Here is a 12,300-nt window from a genome sequence, read left to right as displayed (position 1 = left end):
AAACAAATTTGGTCCCAAAAATTATTTTTAAAAAATTGGATTTTTTAATTTTTGCATGTCAATTTTTTTTGCCATTATTTATTTGTTAAAAATATTTTTTAAATTATCAAATATCTGCTAAATTAATTTTAATAATATTTTATGGATATTAATTTAGCATATATTTAATAATTTTAAAAATTTAATAGCAAATAAATTAGAAAAAAAAAATTGACATGTAGAAATTTTAAAAAATAAAAAATATAATTTTTTAATAATAATTTTTTGGAATTTTTTTAATAAATAAAATTAAAAAATTTTTAAATGACTGCTAATTTTAATCTCATAAATATTTTTTATTTATTGAAATTAAAAGAAATAATTATTAAAAGTTAATTATTATCATTATCATATTCAATAAATAATAAAAATAAATGATACTGAAGTTAGTTGTCAGCTGTCAATTTTAAAAATTTTTATAATAAAAAAATTCTAAAAATTTTCACTTGTAGTTTTTATCAATTTTCACATGTGGAATTTTTTAATTAAATTTTTTTTTTATAATAATTTAATTGCCATAAAATTATAAAAAAATTTTTTAATGTCTGTCAACTTCAGTGTCATAAAAATAAATAAATATACGAAAGTTAACTCCATAAATAATTTATAAATTAAATAAAAAATACACTAGTTTTAAATATTCTTTTTTCGCGCTAAAGTACTGCGCAATTAGGTATACTTTGTACTCACTCGACTATAGTAAAAAAAATATATAATTTATTCAAATAAACAAATATATCTATCTGTCCACTTGTAATATATTTTAAATAAGTGTAATTAATTATTTTTTGTATATTTATCAAATTATCATTTTATTTCTTTGATAAATTTATTTTTTATTATTATTTTAACATTTTGTAAGTGATTAAAGTGAAAGTGAATAAAAATTGAGGTTAAACCTACTAAATAATGATTTAATATTTAAATTATACATAAATATAATATATAATTATCAAAATGGTAAGTTAAATTAATATAAATTATTACAAAAATAATTTTTTCAATTTTTGCAATTATTACATTTATTTTTTTAAAGAAACGTCAAAAAAAAAATTAAATAAATGACTCATATAATTTTTCTATTCCAGGCAATACCAAAAAAAGATGTAGTATTACCAAAAGAAATTCCACCGCTGCTCGTAGACATGCACGCTAATTACATCATATCATACAGTGCTGACAAGGACGACTATGTAATTGTTTATTATTTTTTATTATAACATTTTTTCTACTTAAAATTTTAAGTATAAAATTAATTTTGTAAAAATTCCAGACATACGTCATGACTGAATATTTAAGAATGTCAGGAGTCTACTGGGGTCTGACAGCCCTGGACCTGGTAGGCCGTCTAGAAGACATGGACAAAGCCGAAATATTCGATTTTATAAAACAGTGCCAGCACGAGTGTGGTGGAATTGGTCCCAGCATAAAGCACGACCCTCATCTGCTTTACACCTTGAGCGCCATCCAGATTCTAAGTATGTACAACGCGTTAGATGTAATTGACACTGAGAAAGTTGTCAAGTATGTAAAAGAACGCCAGCAACCAGATGGAAGCTTTGCTGGTGATATCTGGGGCGAGATAGACACCAGATTCTCGTTTTGTGCTGTTGCTACTTTGGCTTTGCTGGTAAATTTAATTCTCTTTCTATCTTAATTTATATTCTACTAGCAACCTTACAATCACTATGTGACTTCCGTCACTTATGAACCATAAATAAATAAAATTTTGGTTCATTAAAAAATGACTTTTGTTAAATTGCACTGTGTTTTTTTAACTATTGACATTTTTAAAGATATAAGCTCTTCCCGATGTTACACTAATCAAGACCTTTCATTTGAGTACCCACATGCATTTTGATATATTTTTGATATATACATATATATAATATATGAAAAATTGATGTGGGTACTCAAATGAAAGGTCTTGATGAGTGTAACATCGGTATGAGCTTATATCTTTAAAAATATCAATATTTCACAAGATACAAGGTCGTTTCTTAATTATGTTAAATTGCACTGTACTTTCTTAATTATTGACGTTTTTAAAGATATAAGCCCATCCTGATGTTACACTCATCAAGACCTTTCATTTGAGTACCCACATGCATTTTGATATATTTTTCATATACACATATATATATAATATATATAAATATATGAAAAATTGATGTGGGTACTCAAATGAAAGGTCTTGATGAGTGTAACATCGGTATGAGCTTATATCTTTAAAAATGTCAATAGTTCACAAGATACAAGGTAATAGATTAAAAATTAATAATTATTTATTTTTTTAATACAGGGACAGCTAGACGTTATTGACGTAGAAAAAGCAGTAGAATTTGTCGAAAGTTGCATGAACTTTGATGGTGGATTTGGTTCCAAGCCAGGTTCTGAAAGTCATGCTGGATTAATTTATTGTTGCTTAGGATTTCTATCAATTACTGGTAATTATTTACTGAACAAATATTAAATATTTCAGTCCAATATTTATCTCAAGAATTTATAGATTTAGATTTTGTTTATTTTATGCCAAGGCATAGGCCAAATGGCAATTTGAAATACAGATTGATTACATACGATTAAATATATAAGCTTATAAACGTGAGTACATAATATTGCCATAGAAGTAGATTATTGCTTTCAATGATACAGTGATAAAAAATAACGTAAAAAACTAAAAAATATCAACGAAGGAATACAGTATAAAAGAGCTGACTTGATTCGATTTGATTTATTAGTTCTGATTCAACTAATAATATTATAGCTCAGTTTATCTGAAATAATTAAAAAAATTAACAAACGTTTTAAGTATGTTGTCTAAATGAAAGTCAATAACAATTAGACTATCATCAGTATCTTTAATTTATTGAAAAAAAAATTTTTTTTTAAATTTATAAAACATGAAATACCTTTTGTAGATCGCCTCGACTTGGTGGATGTCGATAGACTAGGCTGGTGGCTTTGCGAGCGACAGTTACCATCCGGTGGCTTGAACGGTCGGCCCGAGAAGTTACCAGATGTCTGTTACTCCTGGTGGGTCTTGTCTTCTTTAACGATTCTCGGCCGATTGCACTGGATTGATAAGAACAAGCTGGTAGTTAACAAAAAAATTTTCCCCATAATTATCTCATGAAAAATTAAAACTATACAAAATTGTAACTAATTAATTTCAATATTTAATTTAATTCTTCAGGTCGAGTTCATCTTAGCTTGTCAAGACACTGAAACCGGTGGATTTAGCGATCGTCCCGGCGACATGGTCGATCCATTCCACACTTTATTCGGTTTAGGAGCCATTTCGCTTTTAGAAGCCGATCCACGAGTCAAGCCAATCAACCCCGTATTTTGTATGCCTGAATATGTAATCGAAAGAATGGGTGTAAAAGCTACGATTCTATTGAGATAAATAAAATACTTCTTCAAAAACAATTATTATCATTGATTTTAATTTTAAAAAGACTCTCACCACTTTTTAATTCAATTTTCTCTCTAAAAAAATAAAACTTCTAGAAAAAAAGCAAGAAGAAATAATTAGTAAAGTTTTAATAAAAAAATTAGTTCCGACCATAAAAATTCCCAGATAAATTTTTTTAAATAAACAATTCCTGGCCTAAAATACCCAAGTTGGATCTTTAGCAAGTGAGGCGGAGTAAAAAGCTCCGCCTCGGTAAATCCAACAAAAGGTATAATTGAAAGAAAGACCAGGGGTTGAAACGACCGATAGCATCTCACGGACAGTGAAGTACGCACACTCGAGAAGAGCCCCTCTAACTTTAGTAGGTTGTCCTGTTCTCCATCAGCCAGCGAGCGATTGGTAGACAGCAAACAAACCAGGTAATTACATTCCCGGAGCTCACCCTGGGTCGCATTCACTCGAACCAATGCCCAGCCAGTCAGATCCCTCGAATCAAACTGCGCGCGCACTGCCTCAAGTCCGCGAACATTCAAACAGCGGGGGTGTGGGGATACCAAACCGGCAGTGTTTTAGTAGCTCCGAACGTGGGAGCTGTATATTTGTTGATTCTTATAACGATCATCATTTCATGTTCTACCTTCAAGCTCTCAATCCCAAGTACTTGTTGTTTAAAACAATTTACATTATTGATAATTAAAAGCGCGCGTGTACTGTGATTAATTTTATTAATTTAAGTGCAGTGACATTTATTAATTTATTTCAAGTGCATTTATTAATACTGGATACCACTGTGCATTGTTTTTAATTATTATTATTATTAATAATGATAAAATATCAACAGTGAATAATGTGAATTTTTCTTGATAAAATAAATGATTTTATCTAGCTGTTGCTGAATAATTAAACTCCTAAAGTGGAAAAAAAATTAATTAAATAATGCCTCGACCGTCGCGAGATACTTATGGGGACCAAAAGCCTCCCTACTCGTACATATCGCTGACAGCAATGGCAATCTGGTCATCTCGCGACAAAATGTTACCCCTAGCGGAAATTTATAAATTTATTGCCGATAGATTTCCGTACTACCGCAAAGACACAAGAAGATGGCAAAATTCTTTGAGACACAATTTGTCCTTCAATGATTGTTTTATCAAGGTAAGTTTTTGTTTAATTAATAATATATTAATAAATAAATAAATAAATATTTTATATTAACATTGTATTATTGCGCTAGATGTATTTATCACCGGCGTTTCCTGGGTTTAATTGCCGTAATAGCTTCTTTTATTAATAATGCATAAGTGTGGATGAGAGAATTAAAAAAAAAAGGCGGTTCGGTGCAGAGCTAAATATCATTTTTCTAATTAGCCGGTGATTTATTTATAAATTAAATAATTTAGACGGAGTATATATGCAAGGTGTGAATTCGGTCCGTCGGCAATCATATCATTATACTCTTTTGACCATCTGTTTTGCACCTGCCAATCGAGTTTGTATTTTCGCACCTATTTCAGAGTCTAAATGTCGATTTTATCATATATTATATTTAATATACATAACAAGCACACATATTTAAACTCTAGGCGAGGTTGTAATTATCTAAAATGCCAGAAAGATACTTTAGATCGGTGGAAATTTAAAGTTAGAGGAATTTAAATAGGAGCAAGGATTTTAATACAAAAGTTGAAATTGGTTGCCGAAGGCTCAAAATTACGAAACATATGTGCACTTATAAAAAAATTAACTTGACTCAAGAGCCAAAATTTTGAACCAAGAATACCATTTTGAAGAAAATGATTTTTTTGAGTCAATAGAATAAATTCTTGAGTCAAGAAATTATTCTTGATTCAAGTAAATTTTTCTTGTCTTAAGAATTAATTCTCTTGACTCAAGAAAATTATTTTCTTCAAAATAGTATTTTTGGTTTAAGATTTTGGCTCTTGAGTCAAGTTAATTTTTTTATCATTGTGGGATTTTTTTTGTTTAATTTTGAAGATATGAAATATGAAACAGTATTGTTGAATAATAGAATTAACAAGTTGCTATATTTGTATACCTATATTTGTGAATATAGATATACAAATACATGGAGAGATCATATACTGGTACATGATCATATATTGAGGCTTTTACCTTACTTGCAAATGCAACTACAGAAAAAGTTAAGAATTTATTTGCTATAAATTAACCCGTACAAAGTGTTTTATTAATATTAAAATTGCTTGTAAATGATAATTAAAGCAAAGAGATTATGAGGAAATAATTAATTCAATTGGCAAGTGTTATTTATTTGTTTTAATACTGAAATTATTAGTTCTGTAATATTGATGTTTTAATGGTTAATATTCAGTGGCAATTGCCTTTCAAAGATACATTAGAAGCTTGTGTGTATACGGGCCATATGTGGTAAATAGAGTTTACGTATGTGTGTTAGGTATGTATATGGATAGACGTTTTAGAGATCGTAAATCGGTTGGTTCTTGAGTACGTGGGTGACCGCAGGCATTTTTATTTTAAACAGAGATATTTATTGAACGTTGTGTGATTTATATCGGTGTGTGTCGGCGGAACACCGTTCACGGTGTGAATATTGCTAAATCAACCTTTCTCTATAATAATCTCTGTCGATCGAAAATATTATCTCAGCCACCTTGTTAAATTATTCATTATTATTTTTATAAATCTCCGGTGTATGTTTGATATGTAACGAGTAACACTGATCGAGTCACTAAATTATTTACGGTCATGGAAAAATTAACTTGATTCGAGAGAAAATTTTTTTAACTACATTTTTTAGAATCCTTGGTTGAAAAATTTAGACTTGATTCAAGACATTAAAATTCGTCAAAATAATTTTCTTTTTAAAAGTCTTGAATTAAAATTATTTCGTACAATTTTTTTGCCTTAAAATAAGAACAATTTTTTGGTGCAAAAATTATTTTACTTGATTTTAGACCAAAAAATTCTTTATAATAAATTTCTTGATCAAAATTATTTCTTCTAAATAAAATTAATTTAATTTATTAATAGAGAAGTAATAAATAATTTTTTGCATCAAGTAAAAATTTAATAAAATATAAATTTAAAATTTAAAATTAGGGTTGAAAAAAAAATGGAAGTGATAAATGAAATTTATTTTATTAGTAAAGAAATAATAAATAATTTTTTGCATCAAGTAAAAATTCAATAAAATATAAATTTAAAATTAGGGTTGAAAAAAATGGAGGCGATAAATGTATTTTTTTTTAAATGAAAGGAGAAGCATAAATTTTTTTTTTTATTATTATACATTTTTATCTTTGTCAGAAAATTTAATAATCTTAATTGAAAAATAATTCCAATAAAAAAAAAAAAAATAACTCCAAAAAATTTTATAATTTTAATTCAAATAGAAAAATTCTCCAATAAATAAACTCTACTTTTCAATATTTTCCTCTTAAATATATCAAGTCAGTTTTTCTAAATCAATATCCTTTCAACCCTAAGCCATTATAAAATTCGCGTCCATAAATAAAATAAATCTTCATACTCTCTTTAGAATTTAAATAAATTAAATTAAAGTCAAAAATGTCACCAGCAGAGACTGAGATTAATTACTTTTAACAAAACAGTGTGAATTTAACATAAAAAAATAGCATAAAATATAAAAGCCCAATAATCCAAATTAAATTCCATATTAACAATAACAAAAAGAATAATTTATTTTATCTTCAGCTGTGCATACATCACCGCAGACACACGTGTCACTTAAATAATACACAAATTGACAAATATCATTCAAATAAAAAATTATTATCTGTAAATATATAAACAAGTCTGCGATTACAATAAAAAAATATGCTTAACAAAACAGAGCTCAGTAATACAATCGTAATATAAAATAATCTCCAACATCCAAACTCCTCATAAATCTTCTTATAATAATTAACAAACAAATAATTGCAGGTGCCTCGGGGTCCACACCGACCGGGCAAAGGAGCCTACTGGGCACTGCACCCAGCAGCGCTCTCGATGTTCGAAAACGGGTCCCTCCTCCGGCGAAGAAAGCGCTTCAAACTGCACAAACCCGACAAAGAACTTCTGAAAACCGAGCTGCAAGCGCTGGCTTCAGCGATGCCACCGCCAGCCCACGGAGCCGCGGAGCCGATATCCGGGGTTCCAGCATCCTCCAGCTCCGGGAGTTTAAACGCCGCGAACCTGCACCGCCTGCGAGAAGATCTCCTCCGCTGGGAGCTTCAGGAAAGAAGAATGATGGCTTCATCCTCTGCAACAGGTTATGGGCTCGAGACACCCCAGCCCGAGCCAGCCTCTGCGAATTCGCTCCCCGTAGCACCTCCCCCGGGATATTACTTGCTCTCCCCTGAAACTCGCCAACGATTGTCCGAAGTTGGAGAAGTAAATCGCTCCTACGACGCGACAACTCTCCTCCAAACTGGAAATTGGGCATTTTCGGGGTTCAACGGGCCTTATATGGGTCCCCTGCCGAGCTATCTTCAGTCGGGCAGCAGACAGCCTCTCATAAGTGACCCTCGGGAGGACCTGGGCTTCAGAGACCGCAGTTTTTCCGGAGGAATCTACAGGGACAGAGTCTACGAGGAGGAAAACTGCAAGAGTTATTCCCACACTCATTCCCCGAAAATTTACTCTTCTCCAAGGCTGTCGCCCAGCTATGCCGACGGAACCGACGTGGTCCTCGGGATCGACCAGCGGACACCTCAGACGTCACCTAGTCTCGAAGCGACTGTGATTCCGGTATCGAATTCTAGCAAATCGATGAGTCAAAGTCGTCTTAAAAAAACCAAAAAACCTTTTACGATTGAGAATATAATTGCGCCCGATGAGGACGACAAGGTTTCTATTAAGGACAATTGTAGCAGTAGCAGTAGTGTTAGTAATCATAGTAATAGTAGCAATAGTGACTCTTCTGTTAGGATAAGCAATAACAAAAACGGGCTGCTTATTCCGAGGCCGCTTTATGCTGGTTATCCTATCAATGTGGCTGAGCATCCTGGTAGGGCGCCTTTTGGAGCTGCCACTTGAAGAAAACAATTGGATTAATTGTGTGGATTTTTTTCTGGACAGTTAGAGTCTTGTATTGAGAAAAGGTGGTTGATAGTTGAGTTGTTTGCTGTGGGAGGGATCGATAAGAGACTCGCGGGCAAAGTGCCTATATCCTAACTAAACATACTGCATACAATGTAATGTATATATAATTCTGTAATGATACTACTGTTATTATTATGTTATGTTATGTTATGTTATGTTATGTTAGTAGATTAGTTATCTGGTTATGCGCTCAGCGTGTACCAGAGAATGCTGTGATGATTATAAACGTGCTACACTGAATATTTTAAATGGTAAAACGTGTTGCTCAGAGTTATTGTCGTCGTCGTCGTCGTCGTTATAGACGTTCTAGTTATTATATATGTTGGATACTTATATTATATTATGTATGCATGTATGGACGAGAATTGTAATGACAGTACTGGGGAAAAACGAATAATAAGACTATAATCTCTGGATCTAGTAGGAAGTTGACGATATTTTGTAATTTCCGTGATACTTGGTTGTAAACTTTTGTTTTATCTTTTCTGTGAATTTTTGTTGGCTATCTTTTTGTGATACGCATTGAGAGAAAAATTTTTTTTTGTGATAAGCTTGCAGGAAAAATTTTTTTTTTATAAAATTTTTGATTATTTAATTGAGAGAAATTTTTTAATTTTTAGAAATATTAATATTTTTTTATTTTTAAAAAAATATTAAATTAAAAAATTATTATTATTAATGTCTAAAAAAATTATTTATGAGATTAAAATTTTTTTCTCTTAGTATCAAAAAATTATAAATAATAATAAATGACTCCTGTAAAAATAAATGACTCAAAATTTAAAAAAAAAGTAATAAATAAATCTAGACATATATAAACATTAATAATAATAAATAAAACATATAATCGTAAAGTAAAGCGGAAAATAAATAAACAAAATAAACCAAAAGACTTGAGTAAATAAATAAATATTTTGACTTATTTGTTTTTGCAGTATTTATAAATTTATTGTATCACGCGAAATAATAAAATAAAAAAAAAAAGATAATATTTGTAAAATGTAGCGACTCAAATAATATTCGAATTAATAAATTATTGTACAGATATCATATACATATATCCACAGCATATATGTATATATCTATATATATAAACATTATACATAAATTATATATAAATATAAATTAAAGTTTTTTATTTATTTATTTATCAATATGTACTAAAAGCAGAGGCATTAATAATCTCCAAATAAAAAACCGAATGAATAATATTTACTGTCATTAAGACTTTTAAACCGCGCTTCAGTTATTATATATTATATATAATATACTACACACATATATATTTTTTTTAAGTCATTGTAGTGTAGATTGGCCCCATACCAGTCCGGGAATGATCATTCCGAACCCAAGAGGGTCACTGTTGATCGGAGCGACCCTTTTCAGCTTTACTTCAGCGATCTAACTTTACTTCTGCTACATTCTCATAGTTATATTAGCTCTTCTCATAGCAGGTTCAATCAAACTGACCAGCTATAGAGTAGAGTAAAGTCCAGATCCTGGCTTTTATTTCCAACATATATATGGGTGATTCTCTGTAAGGCCGTCTTAAATTTGTACAAAATTGTCCGACCAAATTATTTTTGATTTTATTAGAAAAAAAATTAACAAGGGCTACAAAACTATCAGCTTAATCATAATAAATAAACAGCCGAGTTAATTTTTGCTTTTTCGATACACTGATAGAAGGATTTGTTTATAGTTAAAAAGATTTGTTAATATTTAACAAATCATTCATTGGAAGCCATTTGTTAGTCCTTAACAAATATTTCTTAGTATTTAAAAAGATTTATTAATATTTAATAAATGAATATCAGATTTATTAAATACAAATAAATCATTTTAAATACTACACTGATAGAAGGATTTCTTAGCATTTAAGAAGATTTCTTTGTATTTAAGAAATCATTTCTTAGCATTTAAAAAATATTTCTTAGTATTTAAAAAATATTTCTTTGTATTTAAGAAATATTTCTTAGTATTTATATTTCTTAGAATTTAAGAAATATTTCTTAAATACTAAGAAATATTTTTTAAATACTAAGAAATGATGTTTGAGAAATGATTTCTTAAATACAAAGAAATCCTTTTAAATACTAAGAAATCCTTTTATCAGTGTAAGAAATATTTATTTAATACTAAAAAGTGATCTCTAATAAAGGATTTGTTAATTATTAACAAATATTATTTAATACAAATAAATCCTTCTATCAGTGTATTTGTGTATCTTTTTCCATATAACATGACAGGGGACTGCTTGCCAGGGAACTGTTTTTTTTTTTATCAAATTGAGAAAAATCAAGCAAACTATTTCAATGCATTCAACTTTTCAAGTTCTCAATGAATGCTTACATAAATTAGAATAATATCAAGACTTATGGATCCAATTTTATAAATAAATTATAAATAAAAATAGCTGCCAGGGGACTGAGTTTTGAAGTGGCCCAAACACATATTTCCAGCACAAACGGTGCTTGACACTAAATAAAATGCCGATAAAGCGCTAACAGCCCTATGGTTATTAACTCAAGGCTAGTTAGATCCTTATAAACCTTACAAAAGGTAAAATAACACGCTGGATTTTTTTTTTGGCATTGAACTTTTGGCAGGGAACTGATCTTAAAATGCCTGGGACAAACTTTGGTTTAATAAATTTAATGAAACAAATTAATTTTCGGTACTTTTTATTGAAGAAGATTGTTAGTTAACTAATTAAGTTTATAAACATTATGGACCAAATTATATATTATGGACGAATAACTTAAAATTTAATCTTAACGTTTTAATTTTGGGAATCGGACAGCCCAAGGGACTGATATTTCGGTGGTTTACGAATTTATAGCAAAAAAAACCAAAATTTATTTCATTTTAGTTTTCAATGCTCCAAATAGAAATATTTTTTTACTTTTGTAATAAATTTTTTTTAGTAACAAAATAACAATTTTTTTATTAAAAATCCCTGGGACAGCAAAAAACATTTTTACAGAGAATCATCCATATAAATATATCATATATTAGTTTAGTACTAGTCACCTTTTCTTCTTTTCTTCTTTTTATTTCCCTTTTACACTCGATTATTTCTTTTATATCTCAGATCACCTTTTTCTTCCCACTCATGGATTATATATGTATATCATATAATATATAATATAATATAGGCATAGGTATATTATATTGTATACGCCTCCGTCGGTCGGTCGTCAGCTTTGAAGCCAGCCGCAAAGTTAAACAAATCATCATTAGTTCGAGCGCATATAATTTGTTTGGTAAGCCCAGAGCCCACTTCTTCCGTGTATGATACTGCTCGCTCAGGTTGATCATCATCTCCAGCATCCACATAACAGAAACAGATATATAGAAAAAAATATTAAAATAAATACATGTACATCTATGTCCCAGAACTAACACACATTAGAGGATTAATCCACACAAGTAAACATCTCTGTATTATATTAATATTGGTATTATTTTTTTATATTTATATTTATATTATATCATATATTTATCCGACTATATATCCTTGTCACGGTGCTGGATATAATGTAATATAATATAATATAATATAATATAATATTATAGACTTTTGACGGGTGTATTCGATGACGGGAAGTGTTACAAAAAAAAATTCGAGGTGATACAAGAGTACATATGTGCCGAAATATTCTTATTGAATACTATTATTGCACTGACAGCTCTCACGCATTATCGGTATACTTGTATGAAAACGCTAAACGATT

At 29.6% G+C, this 12,300-nt stretch overlaps 2 protein-coding genes across 3 annotated transcripts; both read left to right on the top strand.

Annotated features, from left to right (window-relative positions):
- Nucleotides 1-942: 942 nt before the first annotated feature.
- LOC123259946 (geranylgeranyl transferase type-2 subunit beta) lies at nucleotides 943-3,471 on the top strand. Of its 2 annotated transcripts, XM_044720783.1 has the most exons (6): nucleotides 943-999; nucleotides 1,128-1,232; nucleotides 1,313-1,669; nucleotides 2,342-2,486; nucleotides 2,961-3,136; nucleotides 3,236-3,471. In XM_044720783.1, the coding sequence occupies exons 1-6, from the start codon at nucleotides 997-999 to the stop codon at nucleotides 3,446-3,448; spliced, it is 999 nt and encodes a 332-aa protein (XP_044576718.1). In that variant the 5' UTR covers nucleotides 943-996; the 3' UTR covers nucleotides 3,449-3,471. The 2 variants fall into 2 exon arrangements, with proteins under 2 accessions (XP_044576718.1, XP_044576717.1); XM_044720782.1 differs by lacking the exon at nucleotides 943-999 and having other exon boundaries at nucleotides 1,101-1,232.
- A 721-nt stretch (nucleotides 3,472-4,192) lies between these two features.
- LOC123259944 (hepatocyte nuclear factor 3-beta-like) lies at nucleotides 4,193-8,738 on the top strand. Its single transcript, XM_044720780.1, has 2 exons — nucleotides 4,193-4,612; nucleotides 7,403-8,738. The coding sequence occupies exons 1-2, from the start codon at nucleotides 4,394-4,396 to the stop codon at nucleotides 8,495-8,497; spliced, it is 1,314 nt and encodes a 437-aa protein (XP_044576715.1). The 5' UTR covers nucleotides 4,193-4,393; the 3' UTR covers nucleotides 8,498-8,738.
- Nucleotides 8,739-12,300: the final 3,562 nt, after the last annotated feature.

The sequence above is a fragment of the Cotesia glomerata genome, linkage group LG2 (genome assembly GCF_020080835.1).
Source record: "Cotesia glomerata isolate CgM1 linkage group LG2, MPM_Cglom_v2.3, whole genome shotgun sequence".
NCBI classification, from domain to species: domain Eukaryota; kingdom Metazoa; phylum Arthropoda; class Insecta; order Hymenoptera; family Braconidae; genus Cotesia; species Cotesia glomerata.
The sequence above is the reverse complement of the archived record's forward strand: the minus strand, read 5'-3'. Positions and strand labels throughout refer to the sequence as shown.